We start from the raw sequence: 18097 nt of genomic DNA, 5'->3' as shown, positions 1-18097 counted from the left end.
CTGAAATAAGCCTTGACTGCTTGCGCCACGCAGCCTAGAGGGTGATCAGGGGTTATTTTAGGAGTGTAATCCCCTTGTCCTGACTAGAGGAGAGGGTCCCTATTTGTCACAAGTACCTACCTGTGCCAACTAGAGACCCCCAAATCTAACACATACCAAATGTGGTAGGCTCTTTGAAGCTACCTTCCTTGGGATGCTAATTCACAAGTCATCCTTCGAGAGTGGGCGTGAACAACCTGTGCCCGAGCAGGCTTTTGTTCCTGACCTCCTGAGAGCAAAGGACCTCACTCCCGGGAGGTCAGAAACCTGCATGTGGTGACAGGCTGGTTAAAATTAGTCAGCTAGCGCACGAGTAGTCAGTAGGTTTTAAGGGGGCACCTCTAAGAGGGCCCTCTGGGTGCATGTATTAATTAATCCCTCACTTGAATCAGTGTGGGCTTATTAATATGAGATGTTTGATACCAAACATCTCTGTTCTCACTGAAGCCATCTTGAAGCTGGGGAACTCGTTTTCACCAGTGTCTAGTACATGTATTTAAAATGGCCTCACTGATCACTTATACTTGCAGCAATTGAACTGACCAGCACAGGGGCTCATGCAGGTATGTCCACACATGTTGTATAGTGCGCCCTGCCTTAGGGCTGTAAGCCCTTTTGTAAACATGACTTACCTATATAGTATGCAGTGTCTGTAGGCATGGCACTCAGGGATATGTTGTATGAATTGTTTTTCCATGACCCTGTGGTCCATGTATATTGAGTAGCACCCTTTTCATTTATTCCTGATATTCCCCAGATGAAGGCCAATGAGGCCGAAATGCATTGGGATATTTGAAAGCTATATGTAAAATGGTGTATAACTGATGCATTATGGGAGATGAAGTACAATTTCCCTCGGATGAAAAACTAAAATAAAAACGAACTCTGAAACTTTCAAAGAAAACTGTGTGAAACTTTATTGAACTGGATAAAATCTCACAACAGAGATACGAATCTGTGCCCAGGGGACATACCCCACTTTTATGGGGATGCGATTGAATGTATTTAAACACAGGGATATGTGCCATGTCATGTTTTCACTTTTGTCTGCACTAAGACACGCAGCCTGTAGTGGCAGTCTTTGTGTGTTTGGTGAGAATCCCTTAAAGTGGCACAATATGTGCTGCAGCCCTAAGGGACCCTCTTTAACCTCCTTGTGCTAGATACCAGGGGTACCACTTACTAGGGACTTAACCTCGCCTGGGGTGGACCGCCCCAACCGTGCTATGCCACTGGCTGCTACAGTGGGACAATAACTCCAAGGCACATGTTGTTGGGTGTACAGTAGTAAAGGATAGGCTGATATTGACAAGATGCTTAGGACTGACCATGAGTGGCCAATGTTCTCTTTATTTCTACTCTTGGCCGACTACGCGATGCATACAGCATGCCTCCGTCATCACTTAGTGGCCGAGTGGCACACTACCTCTTTGCAAAGCTGCTCCAGGAGTTTGAAGTCTGTCAAGGAATCTTCTAGGAATGGTGTGTGTGACTGAGAACGTCTACGGAGAAAGCTTTGAGGAAGAGCAATGAACATTATCTTCTAAGAGGGTGGTTTTGTGTGAGTTCAATATGTCATGGTTTTGTAGGATGTCCATTACAGGATATTACAAGAAGGAGTTGAACTAAGCCGAGAAGCAGGCGTGGTGTTGTCAATGGCATTATCAAAAAATTTTCACTGAAGAATAGGTTGATGGCATTGCGCTTTTGCTGCAGTGTGGAATAGTAGTGTCGGGTGAATGTGGATGCAGTGCTTGGTTGTCTTGAATAGTATTGAGCTTCTTCTGTCAGATTTTTTTAATGGTGTTGGTATAATGCTTATCTTTGGCTGATGTGATAAGTTGTAACTTGTATGTGTGTTGCGCAGATGGACTTCAGTTCCCTGAGGCAATTGGTCATTTTCTTTGCTGTCTCCAGATGAAGCGTTTCTTGTCAGAAGGACTTTGGAGCTCCAGGGTGATGAAGGTTTCAGAGAAATTTGAGGTATTTTAGATGGATGTTGACGTTGTACGTGAAGTTGGCTGGGCCTAAGATGAGTTTTAGCTTTTGTCTGTTAATTGAGAAGCATCTGAAGGTCTGTTGTTCTCTTTTGCATTGCTCACAGTGTGCTGGTTGGACACTTAGCAGGGGGGAAGGGAATGGCCAGGTGGTTAGTTCAGCCCATGGTAGTGGGTGATGTACTTTGGATGGTTGGTGATGCTGAAAAGACGAGGTCAATGATGTGTTGGTTAGGTGAAATGCTGCATCACCTTGACTGTTTCAATGAGGTTGATAATATTGTCTCTTGTGTATTTTTTGACCCCGTGTCTATCTGGACGTGTCGGATGGGTGAGGTGGTGACGAAGTCTGAGAATTCATCAATCAAGTCCTTGTGCTGTCCGAAAAGCCTATAGATGAGTTACAAGGTGACAGACTCAGTTGAGGATAGTGGGAAATGGCATGTAAGGAGCACCATGGTGTTCAGTATTGACTGTTTTCCTCAGAGATCCTGACCAGGAGAACAAAGGCATAATGATGGGCCCTTCTTATTTGTCTGCGTTCTGCTCGCTGGATGATGTAGCCTTTGGGAACAAGGACATCTTGGATGTGCAAGGTATTGGCGCTAAGCCATGTTTCTGGATGAAGAGTGCGTTGATCTTGTGAGAGCTAATGAGGGATTGTGATGTCTTGAGTTTAGAGTACTGCCGAGTGTATATTAATGAACATGAACTGGAATTTATGGTTGACAGTTTGAAGTTGTGTTGTGGTAAGTTGGTTGTGTAGGCGGTGCATCTTTGTGTTGTGAGTGTTTGTTTGGTGTAGACCTGTGTGTGATTGTAGCAATTGTTAATGTGGAGTGCTGAGATGGGCACATGATGCAATCATACATTGTGGGCTATCTAGTGGCAGTGTTGCAGAGTTCTGCAAATGGGACCTTTGTGGTCTTAAAAGGCTCAAACAGTTAATGCCCGTGTCTGTGTCTGCCTTTAGCTTTGAAAATAACTGAAGCAGGTGATGTGCTGGGATATCTGTGATATTGTTAAGTGGCTTAACTCTCCCTTGTAAATATGGCGAAGCCCCTATCGCCACCACAACGTCACTAAAAGTGATATTGTGATGGCGATAGGGACTTGTAAATATGCCCCAGAGTGGTGTTCTCTTTGTAAGCACAGAAGTCCTACACAGTTTATATTCAGTCATCGTGACATAGGCATTTTTTATATTCCAATCCAATCCAAAATGTCTTTATTTCGGCCATTTAAGACCATAAAAGTTACAATAAAAACATTTAAAACACATGAGAGCATATAATATAAAAAAATAAAAAAAAACACAGTGCAGGAAAACAAGGGACTAATTGAATCAGTTTATAATAGACTCTGGAATTAAAACCCAATTAGCTACAGTTCAGTGCAGTTCATTCCACAGTTGGGAGTTAAAAGTTACCCTTTCAATATTATATATATTAATTTTTCATTCTTTGTTAGTCCAATCCTGCTTTATTTTCTCTGCTGCTTTTATTATGTTTTATTATTCGGACCAGCCATCTTCACCTAATCTTCCAAAACGTAGGCTCCACTGCTTCCAGTTAACCCCTTCAGAGTACTGATCTACAGTGCAGGTAATCTGATCTAAAGTGCAGGTAATGTTGTCCTGTCTGCTCCCCACTGCACTGGCATCACTATGTGAGAACTGAATGAGTGAGTAATATCCGTAAACAGTCTCCGCGTTGTGGCCACATACTTTACAAACATTCGAGGTAGGATTACTAGAAGACAATTTGGAGTAAGAAAGCTGTTCGAATGTTTAGATGGTTTTGAATAAATATGTCCTAATGTCAGTTGGTTGCATTTTTTAAATGTGTTTTGGTACTTCCGTGTATTGTAGTTAGATCGCATATGCTATTCAGAACAAATGGGAGAGTTGGATTTCAAGGACAGATGTGCATGCGAAGCAGAAGATGGTTGATGTCTGTTTATACTTTGACATTCATGTGAAGATGTTGGACTTTGTGCTCCCGATAAGCTGTCGTTATTTCCTCTACTTCCAGATTGTCTTGGCAACCAATATTGCTGAAACGGGAATTACAATACCTGATGTTGTCTTCGTCATTGATACCGGAAGGACAAAAGAAAACAGGTCAGCTTGTGTCTAAAGTCCACAAATATGCTTATATCATGCCAGCTGACAAACTTGATGAATTATCGTTTAAGTTGAAGTGCAGTGCACCCTTACAGGCATAAGAAATATTTCGACCTAAAGACTGTCAGGTGTAATAAATATGCTGTAACAGTGCAATCAGTTCTGCACTGCGAGCAAATTACGGGGTATATTTACAAGTCTCCATCGCCACCACAACGTCCTGTTGTGATGGTGATAGGGGCCTCGTCTTATTTACAAGGCAGCGTTAAGCCACTTAACATGGCTTAACGCTTCCTTGTAAATAAGGCACCCTTTCGCGCTGTACTTTGCGTGAAAGGCATGGGCAATTGGTGTTGCGGTGGGCATTCTCCTGCAACACCCATTGATTGGCGTTCCACCGCAACAGCCATTGATTTTGATGCTGCCTCCTATTTACGGGCAGCGTAAATAGGAGGCAGCGCCAAAATTAAGACCAGGGAAAGCCTTGTCTTAACTGGCAAAACGTGGAGAAATGCTTTATTTCTCCTTGTTTTTGCTGTTTCCATGTATGCTGCCTTGTGCAGCACACATAGAGGCACCAAATTGCCTATGATTTTTTATGTGAAGGAAGGTCCCCCTTCCTGCACATAAATAATTATTTTTTAAAAAATGGCTTTTTGCAACTTCTATGTATGCTGCATTAAGCAGCACACATAGAAGTTACAAAACGGCATTGGAAGATTGTTTATGTGCAGGAAAGGGAACCTTCCCACACATAAACAATCTTCCCCTCAACACAGGCACCCTTGCACCAGGGTTCAAGAGTGCCTGCATTGGTGTTAGGCAGCTAAAGTTAGCGCCAACGCATGGTGAAATGCAGGGCTGCACCATATTCTAGTAAATATGGTGCAGCCCTGCGTTTCTAAAGTGAGGAAGCATGTTGTTAGCCTTCTTGGCTTAACGACACACTTCCCCACTTTATTTTAAATAAGCCACACTGAAGTTTAAGTGACTCAGTGCAAAATGTGAGAGGCGTGACAGCAAAACCTTTGAATGCAAACAAAAATGGCAGCCAGGGAAAAAGGGTGAGGACCATTTGAGATTCTTTGGGTGAAGCACTCATGAATGGCCTGGACAGGAAAGGAGGAAACAATATTTATCCATCTTTGGTCCATTCCTACTGGTGGAGTTAGAATAACAAGTAAAACACTTTGCAACTGCCAGTATCAGTTCAACTTCGCTTTTTTACCAAATTTTCGGGTTTGCTTGATTACTTTGCTTGGTTTTTACTCCAGATTATTTTTGTTTAATAAAGATATTTACTTACTCCAGTTTTATTTTGCGCTCTCCCATTCGGTGCTTAATTTGAGCAGGTTATTTCCGGCGATGGCACAATCACTTTATTCTCAGCACGGGCTCTAATAACAGTCTACCACATGGTTGCGCTGTGTATCAACTTTTGGGAGGAGAAGACAGGGTTTCATAGTTTAATATACACAGGGCCACTGGAAATATGCGATTCTGGGGCCAAGGCCATTTTCACATGTTCCTGTATTTGCCGCATTTACCACACAATCCATCATCTGCTGCATATTTTAACAAAAAATTAATTTTGTTTCTAACTCAAACGGATCAATTGTTAGAAAAAGTATGGCCTCTGGTTCCTGCGCACCGGAACGCTGCTTGCAAAGTTTTACTGGTCATGTTCAAGTTTCTTATTGCTGTATTTGGGTGTTACATTGTTACTGACAGAGCGAACTCTATTCCCAGACACTATTACCAGGTGTTAAAATGACAAAATAATGTAGTCATACTATCACAAAATGTGCTGCATCATGTTGTGTAATTTGCCTTTTCTTGCTGCATTATTTCTTCAACCCTGCCGCATAATTCCAGTGGCTTTGAATATACATTAAAAATAAACAATATCTGCCACCAATGTCATTCTTATAGCGTCTAGTGGCCTGGAGTAGTCAGAGTTGATACACTTGTAAACTGGGATGGTTATTAGTTATGTAGATACTCTCAATGTAGGGGCAGGCAGCTGCAGGAACCTCCTAAGACAGGCTCTGGCACTTACTTGTTTTTTTTCTTTACAAACTAAGCACTGCTCTCATCTGTTCTATTTCTTCTAACTTGAATCATCAGGTGTGACTGTCCAGGTTCTCCCTACAAACAGCTCTGTTTCCATGCTGTCATCAAAATATTGGCTGTTGAGAAACATCATTGCTGATCTCATATTACTATCAGCGGCGGCTCCTCCGCTATGGCGGAGGATCGCCCCCCCCCCATCAGCCTCAGCACTTTAAAAATAAAACAATAATAAAAATGTTAATTATAGTTTTATTTTTCTTATACTAGCCAGGTTTGCGGGCAGGGCGTCATAGAGGGGGAGAGGGGGAGTGGTGAGCAGGACTCTGTTGTCTCTGCGCATGATAATTTACCCGACCGTCACAGGCTGGCCAAATCGTCATGCGCAGTGAAGCTCTCTCCAACCCCAGCTGCATTGCTGGGTTGGAAAGAGCCAGCACAGGCTCCCAGTGTCACTGGGAGCGTAAATCTTCGGCGCTCAGGCTAATCCGAACACTGCTTTCAGCATCATGAAAGCAGCATCAAGATTGGCAGCGAGGGATTGTGCTAGTAACGACAGAGCAGAAGAGCAGAGATGCGGCGAAGCAGCAGGTAAGTTTATTTTTTTGTCTCCTTTGTTTGCCCTCCCCCTGTTCCTCCTCGCCCCCGCTCGCCACTCTGCCGGGCACGAGCCACTACTGGTTACTATTGGTATTTACTGCAGGAGCTCCAGCACTTACGTTATTTTTTCAGAGGCTTTTCATCTCTTTTGTACTATAAATGCATGTGTATGTCAGTTGGATATTTCAGACAACCGCCCAGATTTACAGAACTGGCACACAACTCAGCGCAGCACCCATAGTTGCTGTTCTGTGTTGTATGAGAGGGAGAGAGCCGGAAAGCAACAAATCTACAAAGATATGACACTTACCTGCTCTCTCATCAGTGCTGACCCACCATTAGGCTGCCTAGCGCAACGCACACAAGTGCACTTACACTTCCAGTGCAAAATAGTATGCCTAGACATTTCTTCATTTTAGCACCTGCTTTACAGTGGCATTATTATGTGCTGCAAAACCCTGTCTACAATTGTTAGTAGAGAGGGTTCTGTTTAAAAAATAACGGCTGATTGTATGGGAACGCCCATGTACCACCAATGGAATACCCTGTTGACTCAGTAATTGTCACTTTGAGGCAACTTTCCAGCGCAAAAGCCTTTGCCATGTGTGACTCCTTCAGTCATTTTTGTCTTTTTAGCCAAAGAATGTTACATACTCATATTTGTAGTTTGCTTTTATTATTCGGAGGAGATTTAAAAATCCCATATTACAAAGTGGTGTAGTGAGAAAAAAACATGGCTGAGTGAAGGTGTTACATATAAAATGTAGCCTTCTGTATCTCTCTAAATATGGATGTATGCAGCTGATGTATGCCAGTTTGCATGCCCATGTACGTTCTGTATGTGTATGCGACTGCACAAAATAAGAATTCCAACTATAAAGTTTAAGCCTATTTACCAACTGGAAGGGAAACAACCTTATTTGTTCACTGTAATGCATTTACCTACAAAGACAAGTTGCAGGCACAGATAATTAGGGATCTTTTTGAAACAAACTAAAATGTTGAGTGAGATAAATAATGTAAAATTTTGATTTCTTATCGGAGGGATCTATACACTGCAACTTTGATATAGATAGTGTGGAGAAGTGTGGCTCAATGGTTAGAGCGGCAGACCCTGATGCAGAGGTCTAGCCCGGGACCAGGGTTCAATTCCTTGCCTCGGCGGGTCTTGGGCTCAAAATTCCACGGACCTGATAAATCTCGCCTCGGTGCCTCTCTAATCATGGGTCCCACTCTGCAACTCTGGGCAATAGCTTGCTTAATCTCCACAACGGCCCCCACAACGCTAAGGATGCCTGGCCTCCACCTTGGGGGCGCCCAGGAGTGGACGCCTCACAGGGAAAGCCAGGATGGGTTCCACAGCGGTATTCGTACAAGCGCCTTGAGACCCTTGCGGGTGAGTAGTGCGCTATACAAGTATCAATTTAATTTTTTACATTTATTTTAGATGGCTACAAGAAACGCATTTCTAAGATTGGTTTAATTGTATTTTCATGCTTACAAATGTCACTAAAAATGCATATCTTTTTCCAATTGTTTCTCTCATATTTCCCATTACTTGATGTAGAGATGTGGGGTTTACAAACATGTTTTCATATTTGTTTTAGTTTTTTTTACATCAGTTTTTACATTGTTGCCAATTTGACATAATCAAAATCTTATTGAATGTTTTGTCAGTGGTTTTATTCTGCAGCTGACTTGTAAAGCAGCACCTTTTTAATAATCTCTGCCTATAGGTAGTATTAGTAGCAGAGCACATATCAAACGTCCCATGCAGGGTGGAGTTGACGGGTGCAATTGGCACTCTGCCTTAAAAGAAATAATTCATGTTGTACTTGTGGTGCAAATTGTGGGATGAAGTACAGCCTGCAGTACATTATAAGGTTATTGCAAAATACCAACGAGTTCCATGACCATATAGAGGAAAAAGGTCGAAGACTGAGGAGCATATTACCAAGCTTAAGCGAAAAATATCGCTAAGCTTGGTTAGCGGCCAAAATTATATCGCTGAGCTTCGCCTATTTTTATCGCTTAGGAGACTTGATATTATCAAGGTTTATCTCCTAAGCGTTAAAAATCGGCCGAAATGCATGAATATCGCTGAAAAGTCCGCGTTATTCATGCATTACCGAGCAAATGCTCTTAGCCATGTTATCCACCCACCATTGGATAACATGGCTAAGAACTGCTCTGGGCAGGCGTTAGCTTTTGGAGATAATCGCGCTTAGCGCGATTATTTCCAAAAGTTGGTAATAGGGGATAACGATGTTAGCGATTGTTTCCAGTCGCTAACATCTTGGCACGCCCACTTTGCATGTCATTAGCGATAATTATCTCTGACATGCAAAGTGGGCCCCTAAATGCCCGCTATCGCCTATTAGCTGTCGCTAACTGGTAGTTAGCACATAATTGAGGCGAATGTAAGGTCCCTTTCTAAATAAGATTTCCCCTTAACGTTGTAGGTACCCAACTAACAAAAGCCCTGAAGAAGAGTCTGGCGAGCAACACACAGACTTGGAAACGCGTCGGCTTGTCCATTACTTGATTTATTCTTGAACACTTGATGTGCCAAGGGCTCTCAGTTAAACATGGTGAATTTATACACAAAGGTGTATAAAAAGTAACACACCCTGGCACAACCAGTCCTCGATTAGATAGAAGTCATTTATTCATGGCCTGGTAGTAAAAATTGTTAGTAGGGTTCAACAAAAACCTGTTGCATATTTTGTGTAAATGTATGTAAATATGTATAGTAATGTATAGTGTCTTTGTTTAAACTGTTCGTTTGAATGTTTCTTCTATAATGTATTTTGAATACTAGCCTCTGGTGTTTGACAAAAAAAACCCTCGGTCTATACATTGGTTGATCCAAGTGAAATAACTTGTAATTGTGATTATGAATTAAATGGTTCACAACACCCACGAAAATTAAAAAAAACTCGGGTGTAATCTGCTCCAAATCAAATAAAGCAGCAGAAAGAAATAGCGACTGGGTCTCTCCCCTTTTTTTGCATACATTACGTTGTCCTACCCAGCGCTAATTTGGACACGACCTCTCCACTTAGTAGAACCAAAAAAGCGGCACAGGTCCATCATTGCTCACCTTCCACTACAAGCATGTGTAGAGTACGCTAGGACCCAGCTTGGTAACCCTACCTATTCAATCAGTATGCGAGACCCCAGGCCACCGTTATTCAATCTTTTGGTCTCAATTTATGCACCTACACCGATGACACCCACCTTTTATTCAGAACAAACAATCGCTGAAAGGGCGTTCTTCCACTGCAAGGTTGTCTCTCAGCAGTGAGTAACCGGATGGGTCTTTACTCCTTTAAATGTAACTGATTAAGCTGAATTTCTGATCACTGGCAGCAGCCAGAAGCTCTGCATTCTTCACAGTCCCCAGTAGACTTTGGTTCTGTCCTTCTAAGTAAGTGAAGGTTTTCACTGTCAAAGTATGCTCTATGCTTTAAATGGACACCCAAGTGTCCTCCGTCATCTCCTTATGTGCTTTATATACGAGACCTCTCTGTACAATACTACCTCTATCGTATTTTGAAAGAAGAAATACATCCATCATGGATTTCATTGGCTCCAGGTTGGGCTAGAGGAATAGCCTATATGTGGGCATGAAAGTTTCCTCAATATGTCAATTACAATTTGTTCAAAATCGGACTTCCCCATGTTGCAGGAGCCACCCACTTTAGCCATGCTTGCGACCATCTTGAAATCTTTGCAGCGGCTTCCAGTTCAACATCAAAATACTTTTGAAAGTTCTTTTTATTTTGTGTTGTCCCCATAGTAAGGGTTCCATATGTTTGAGTAAGAGATTAATGAAATGTTCACTCATCACATTGCTTGTTTCCTCTTCATCTGTTGCACTCTGAATTCCAAAGATCTCGTCATTTTACAGATCTCGTCTTGAGGAAAGGGCCTTTTCCAAAAGGCTGCTTTACTGTGGAACTGTTTGCCTAGTGAGCTTACAAATCTGCCTCACCACGATTGACATAGATTTAGGCCTGTGAAATCTACAGCATCCAGTGCCATCATGGGCAATGTACCTAGTAATCCGCTGAAATGTATCATCAAGTGCTTGTCTGAGGGACTGTTGAAAAAACTTCAGTTCTCTGCATTTGGATGAGTCTGCAAAATGTATTTATTCAAAAAAAAGCAGAGGTTACAGAAAATTCTACTAGTAGTCTTCTCAGTAGTCACGTTTTAGTACCTAACTTTAGAAATACATTTCCAGAGTATGTTTGTGTGGGTTTAGGTTCTGCTCCTATATTGTGCATTTGCACGTATTATTCGATAGGAAACTAAATTCCGAAACCCATCTTGTGTGAGGCGAGAGCTTTCTCTCAATAGTCTAACATAGACGGCTGCAACGAGTCATACCCAGAAAGGTAAACATGATTATATTTTCAGGTACTCCGCCCAGTGCTTCCCCGTAGAACAACATATCCCTACTCCTGCCCTACACTACCAGCCCCAGAACCATAAACCCCACCCACATTTTTAACTGCCATCCACCTCTTAAGGATCGTCCCATGATTGCCACCCTCTCCACTGCAGTACCAACCACTAACACCAAACTAGTACTCCCATAACACCACACTGTCATGCCCACGCCACAAAGCTTCTACGTTTTTCCTTTCAGCACTGTGCTGTCAATCTCAACACTGCACCAACACTCCAGTCACTCTGCCTTTCCACAACTATACATGAAACACAGTGCCTATTCTCATTGTATCTCTTTAGATATACTATCAAACTATGCAACTGATGCTTTCTTCTGTTTGATTTTGTGACTTAAAGCATATTTGTCTTGTTTTAAGAAGTTCTGGACGATTTGCTCAATCCAGTTTGGTAAACTACATCAAGTTTTCATATGGTTTAAACACTCGGGAGGGCTTATTTATTAGAGGGTTGCATCACGTTCGCACCAAGTAACGTGGTACATGCATGACGTAAACCTCTGAGTCAGAGTCAGGTTTATTAAGCTGCTCAAAGCTACTTTGCTTGGATCGGAGTGGCTTCAAATAACTGGAGTATTAGAGTACGCTTGCTTTACTCTGCACTGGGCACGTGTTCCATGGGCGTTGCCTGGGTTTTCCCACGCAACTCACGTGGATTTTGACGAACTTGTAAACCTGCGAATGCGCCAAAATCTTACACCTTTCCAGGGGAGGCGTACTGAGCAGAAATATCTTCATTTCTCCTCGTTTCTTCCTCTTTCTATATGTGCTGCATTCTGCAGCACACATAGAAAGAGGACTATGCCTCCCAGGATTGTTTTTGTGCAGGAAGGTGCCCATTCCTGCACAAAACAATCATGCATGCAACACGGGCACCTTTGCACCATTGTGCAAGGGCACCTACGTTGGCTGTAGGCCACCAGTGCAGGGGAAAGGACAGGAGGGTGCTGTATTGCCATGTATACGGCGTATTCCTGGGTTTCTGGGAATGGGGTCGGGTTCGTTTTTATGGCTGGTGTGGGAAGATTGTAGGGCTAGGGCTAGATTTTAGGGCTCTGGGCAGGGGGGGGTAGGGGTGTGATCTTTGTGAATCATATACCTTTACCAATCATGTGTATCCAACGAAATTCATTGTAAAGGCATCTGGGGTAAAGTCATGGGTGGTAAAGAAGCGGTCGTTGTTAAGACCGCGTGGTTAAGGCATGTGTGGTTTAGGGAATCGTTGTTCCGTCATGCAACCCCAGCCTCTTGTAATCTATGCTGAAGGGGTATTAAGGGGTGCAACATTGCAAACATTCAAACATTTACACACAAAACCTGATCTATGCGTAATATCCTAATGCTAGATAAAACTAGGCATAAACAAGGGACAAGTAGAATATTGCATGATATTCCAACACATAAACCGTGTAATTCCTGGGCAGTTTCTGATGAAATTTGTGTTGGACTATGTGCCTCGAGTACAAATATTACGCAAAGCACTGCTGGGCTTTCTTAGCATCAATCTAAACCACCTTTTCCATAACGAGTGTGGCTGATGACATATTTGGAATTCAATGCTTGCTAAACCTAGCCCTGCACAATTTTTCCCAATGGTCCTACACAGCACTGCTGAAGTTCATGCAGCACAGCAGTGCATGAATATTTGTTAATCAGGGTCTGTGAATCTAGCAAGATAATACTTAAATTGAGCAAAAACGTATGCAATTATACTTATATCAAAAATGTAAATGTTCTTTTTTGAACGTATCACCATAGCGATGTATTGACCATGAGAGCAATCCGGTCAAGGACACTTAACATAAATGAAAATTAAATCTATTCTTATTTAAATACAAGTGCATAACACAGGTCCTTACAGCCCCAACCCTCCAGGGGCTGCCTATTCAACCAAGGACAATGAAAATGTGTAAGAAATGAGACCCCCCTGCTCACCCTCCCTCCCCTCCCCCCCCTCACATTCAGCAGGGGGACCCTGTCATTTTGCGTTACGCCACTGTTCAAATATATAATATAACAAACCTTAATCATAAAAACTATTCAAGCAACATGCACAAATGTGAACAGTAATCAGTCTACAACAGTGGTTCTTACCCTTTTGACCGCCACTAAATCATTACTGGAACCCGGGGACCCCCAGTAAATCATTATTGAAATCCTGGGACTACCACTGAGTAACTACTGGAACTCAGGTGTCTTGGCATAAGCAGTTTCGATAATATGTAAAAAGTACAGAAACAAGCAAATGATGAAATATTTGATTTAATTCACAAACAATTATAAAAAAAATCAAAATGTTAATTTTAATGGCAAAGTTGGATCTTTACTAAATTCAATTGAGACCCGCTCAGCGTCCATACTATATTCTGTTTAATGCACTTGCACAACTCCCATGAATCCATCTAGGGATAATAACTAAGGGCCTCATTATGATGTCTGCAGTCGGACCGACGACCGCTATCGCGGCAGTCAGGAGACCGCCCAACAAGCAGTCGGCCGAATCAGGATTCGACTGCTGTGCTGGCGGTCAGAGAGTGCTCTTTAACACAGTGGCTTGTGCTGCAGCCCAGGAAAAAGGCAACAGCACAAGCTGCTGTGTTAAAAAGCAGTTATGTGCACATCCATGCACTGTGTTCCATGCACCTTGTGGTGCATGGTACACAGTGCATGGATGTGAGTGGGGCACTATATGTGCCCCAGGGCCACTTTGCGGGGGCCCACGAAGGACTGGGGCCTTGTTCCGGGCCCCCAAAGTCCCTTTCCGATAGCCTTTTCATGGCAGTCGAACCGCCACAAAAAGGCTGTCTGAAAGGGGTATCGTAATCCCAACGGCGGTGCCTGCCTCAGCACCGCCTCTTGCTACCCCCTCTTGTTGGTACTACCTTTCCAGCCGCTGCCCCATCGGGATCTGAGATCCTGACGGAGGTGGCGGTCTTCCCTCCGACAGCTTGGGGTCCTACCACCAGTATTGTCCCGTGTTCGGACTGAAGGACTGTCTTCTGATGGAACCACCTCCAACTTCATACTGAACGCTTTAATTTTTAGCCTCCAATTTCAAATTATTTCACATTTACCCAGTTTTTAAAAATTTCCAATTGTACATTATGCTTCTTTATTTATATATACATATATACATCCTAGAGTTCCTCACAGAAAACACCTCTTGGGTTAGAAGTGGCATTATAAGTATCAGATGGAAATTTTCCACTTGCTCTTTGCTTACTTTGTATCCTTAATAAATTAGTCTTCACAACGACTCCTAAGCAGCACACAATCAGCGTTTTTCCCTACGTGCTTGGCAACCTTCATCTGTAATATTTAAACTGAAAAACAAAATAATAGAAGCACATTTTTGAGAACCCAAATAATAGATAAACAACTTAGTGGTAAAAAAAAAACTATTGAAAATAATGTGTTCAGTAATAATAGAACTACTATCCCCAAAAAAACAGCAAAATGTATTTACTAAAAAGTATCAAGCCACTCCGGGCAATGCAAGGGGGCCTTGTTTGGCTTGATAAATTTCATCTTAGGGGTTGCATCACTTTTGCACCACGTTGCGTGCAACCCCTTGATAAATATGGCTCTGGTACATTGCTCCCACCAATCAGAAATGGAAAAGGAAGGAGAGTGAAGGCAAAAAAGAATTTTACTATCATTGTTATGCTTGACTGCACGTTCACTGAAGCATTTTGGCACTATGACTCATTAAAAGAAGAAAAAAAGAACTTCAGCAAAAACATACAAAACAACCATTAAATGAACACAGATCTATTGTAGGACATAAGACTAATTTTTGAGGAAGGACTTATGTAAACCTTGCAAGAAAACCAACAGAGAACCGGTTTTTTAATACTAAAGACATTTTCATCTTGACAAACAAGCAGTAATAAAGGCAAAAGGTCTGGCCTTGGCCAAGCTGATTGATGGACCTGTTATCCTTAGGGTGGTATTCCCCCAAATGTTTACCTCCACATTTTGCTGAATCTTTTTGCTCGCCTTAGGACTCTGAGCACTTTACCACTGCTGACCAGTGCTAAAGTGCAGGTGCTTCTTCCCTAACCATGCGTGTAATTGGTGTACACCTGATTGCCATATTTAATTTACCTGTAAGTACCTTGTAAAGTGGTATACCATATAATCAGGGTCTGTAAATTAAATGCTACTTGTGGGCTTGCAGCACTGATTGTGCCACACACAGAAGTAGCCTTTCAAACCTACCACTGTAGTGCCTGTATGTGCAGTTTACCTCCACTTCGACTTGGCATTTAAAACTACTTCCCAAGCCTTAAACACCCCTTTTCTTACAAATAAGCCAGTTAAATTTGTTTTTCACTACTGTGAGTCCTACCCCTCTTATAGGTTAACATTGGGAATTCCTTAATACACTTTTATGCTGCAATTCCTGATCAGAGAGGAGTAGTGTCGGAGGCTGGCACACTTATTTAAGTGATGCACCTTTCACTAATCCATGCAACCCCTATGGTGGTTTTAGTGTTCTTTGATAACCATAGAAAGCTCTCAAAGTGGTAGCTGTGGAGAGCAGCCTTCAGGCTTATCTTGTAGGAGTGTTAAGCTGCTTGTTGTACAAGTTTAACCTTAGGATGTAAGTTAAATGAAAGAGAACCACACAGTGTATATATAAAAGTACTTTTATTTATTACACAAAACTCACTAACTCATTGGCATATCTCCTAACTGTAGATATCAACACAAATACACACTAATACTTCAAATACAGTAAGGTAGCACAAAATACAGTGGTTGTCGGGGGAGACCGAACCATATGTTAAGAAAGTGGATTGTGAACTGCAGAAGATGATGGGACTTGGACCAGAAGACTCAGAGGACTTGGGGACACAAGGAAACACCCAAGGTAAGTACCCAGGAACCCCACGGAGGCTGTGTGCAGAGTGGGAACACAGCCGCTTGACCAATGGAAGTCAATATAGAAGTCGCGGTTACAGTTTTGCAGAAGAAGGACCTTTACCAGAGGAACCCGAAGAATTCCCTGGGAGGACGGAAGGTTGCAAAGCACCCCACCTGTGGATACCCCAGAGACCAGGTTACATGCACCAGAGAAGCTAGGTTCATAGGGGTGAAGAGACTTTGGAAACCTATGTAGAGAACAATGGAAGGATTGGAGAAAAGTGCCCCTGGCGAAGAAGGTGGAGAAGTTCAATGGAATCAAAGGGTGGGTTCTGGAAGTAAAGAACCTGGGAGCAGAGAGGGCAGAGTCTTTGCCACTCAGGAGTGACCAGGAGGCACGGAAGAGCAATGCCCACCGATGTTGGGACAGTCCAAAAGAGTAGATGGTGTCCTTGTCGCTGCAGTTCTGAGGACCAGGCGACTCTGAGGAAGACTAGGTGCCATGCACGAACTGTCTAACATCGTATGTCAGTGACTAGGGGGGTCGGTGTACGTCAGGAGCACCAATGAGCATTGGTAGCCGCAACTGGCTTGGAGAGCGAAGAAAGAGCAACATTGGGATTAGCAAGGTCCAAGGGACTCACCAACTGCAGGGAAGTCAGAGCAGGCCTCCAAGGGAAGCCCACTGAAGCAGGAGAAGACCCTCAGGAGGATCCACAGTCCAAAGGCACAGGAGTCGCAAGAGGACCTCGAGCAGCTCACCAAGAAGGAAGGTCCACGGTGCAGAGGATGCATTGAGGATGCTGTACTTAGCAGGAAGAGATGCTGGAGTTTTTTGTATCCTCGAGATCTCTGTAGTGCCGAGCCAAAAAGCCTTGGCAATGGCAAGTCAACGTGGTGCACAAGGGTTTGGTTCCAGCGGTTCGGATACTGCCCTTTAAATTGCAGAGAGGACAGGTCAGGCCTCGAGGGTGTTGCAGAACCACCACCTCTATTGCTGGGCCTCGGGAAGTCCGTGGAACCACAGGAGCAGCAAACCGGTCAGCTTCTTTGCGGTGCCAACAGATGTAGGGGAGTGACTCCTTCACTTCAAGGAAGATTACTTTGGGTGTCTTCAATGCCCACTGGTCTCTTAAAGAACCTGGATGAAGCACAAACACAGACGACGAAGACTTGCAGAACAGCAAGACCAGGAGCAGCAGAAATTCAGCAAAGTCCAAGTATCCAGATGGTCAATGAGTGATGTGGTTTCAGTCTTCGAGTCTTATCCCACGATGAATATGAGGACACACCCACAGGTAAGTCCTTAAGGTACCCTAAGGGAAGAGTTGGAATAACTCAAGGGCCCCTCCCAGAGGAGGGGCGGGACATAGGGGAGGATACTCCCATGTCCTTTGTCCAGTTTCGCGCCATAGCTGGAGCCAAAGGCTCCCTGAACTAGCTCAAACTTGAGTATGCATGTAGGGCACCAAATGTGCCCTTCAAAGCAGTCTGGTTGCACTGGCAAGTGCCCCCACCCCAGCCAAATACACTAAGTCATGTCTGGGAGGTGGTCACACCTCCCTGCAACAAAAAACATATTGTTCTACTTTCCCCTGGTCGAGCTTGGCTAAGCAGCAAGAGGGCAGAATCGTGTCTGTGGTCGGCAGGAGCACTAGCTTGCTGTCAGACCCGGAACAGCTGTTACCGGGAGTACAGGGGGGTACCCTAAGGGAGCTCTCCAGTACATGGAATCCTACATACAACATTGGAATCAGTGTTGTGGTATGATTCCAACATGTTTGATACCAAACATGACCTGGTTCTCTGCAGCCACTCTATAGTTAGACATCTTGTAATGACTGATGTCCACTATATGTATTTAAAAGGCTGACTGCACTGACAAAGCCTGGAGAATCGAATCAGGGGTGTGTAGGTGTGTG

The 18097-nt window shown here is 43.4% G+C and overlaps 1 protein-coding gene across 1 annotated transcript in view; it reads left to right on the top strand.

The window, feature by feature from the left end:
• Positions 1-18097, top strand: part of DHX29 (DExH-box helicase 29) — a 930480-nt gene that overhangs the window by 804313 nt on the left and 108070 nt on the right. The window contains exon 18 of the mRNA XM_086960636.1: positions 4070-4158. Coding sequence (XP_086816762.1) covers positions 4070-4158 — 89 coding nt within the window. The remainder of the gene's footprint in view (positions 1-4069; positions 4159-18097) is intronic.

This window comes from Lissotriton vulgaris, chromosome 3_1 (assembly GCF_964263255.1).
Source record: "Lissotriton vulgaris chromosome 3_1, aLisVul1.2, whole genome shotgun sequence".
NCBI lineage: Eukaryota > Metazoa > Chordata > Amphibia > Caudata > Salamandridae > Lissotriton > Lissotriton vulgaris.
Note: the sequence above shows the minus strand (reverse complement) of the source record. Positions and strands in the feature narration are given on the sequence as shown.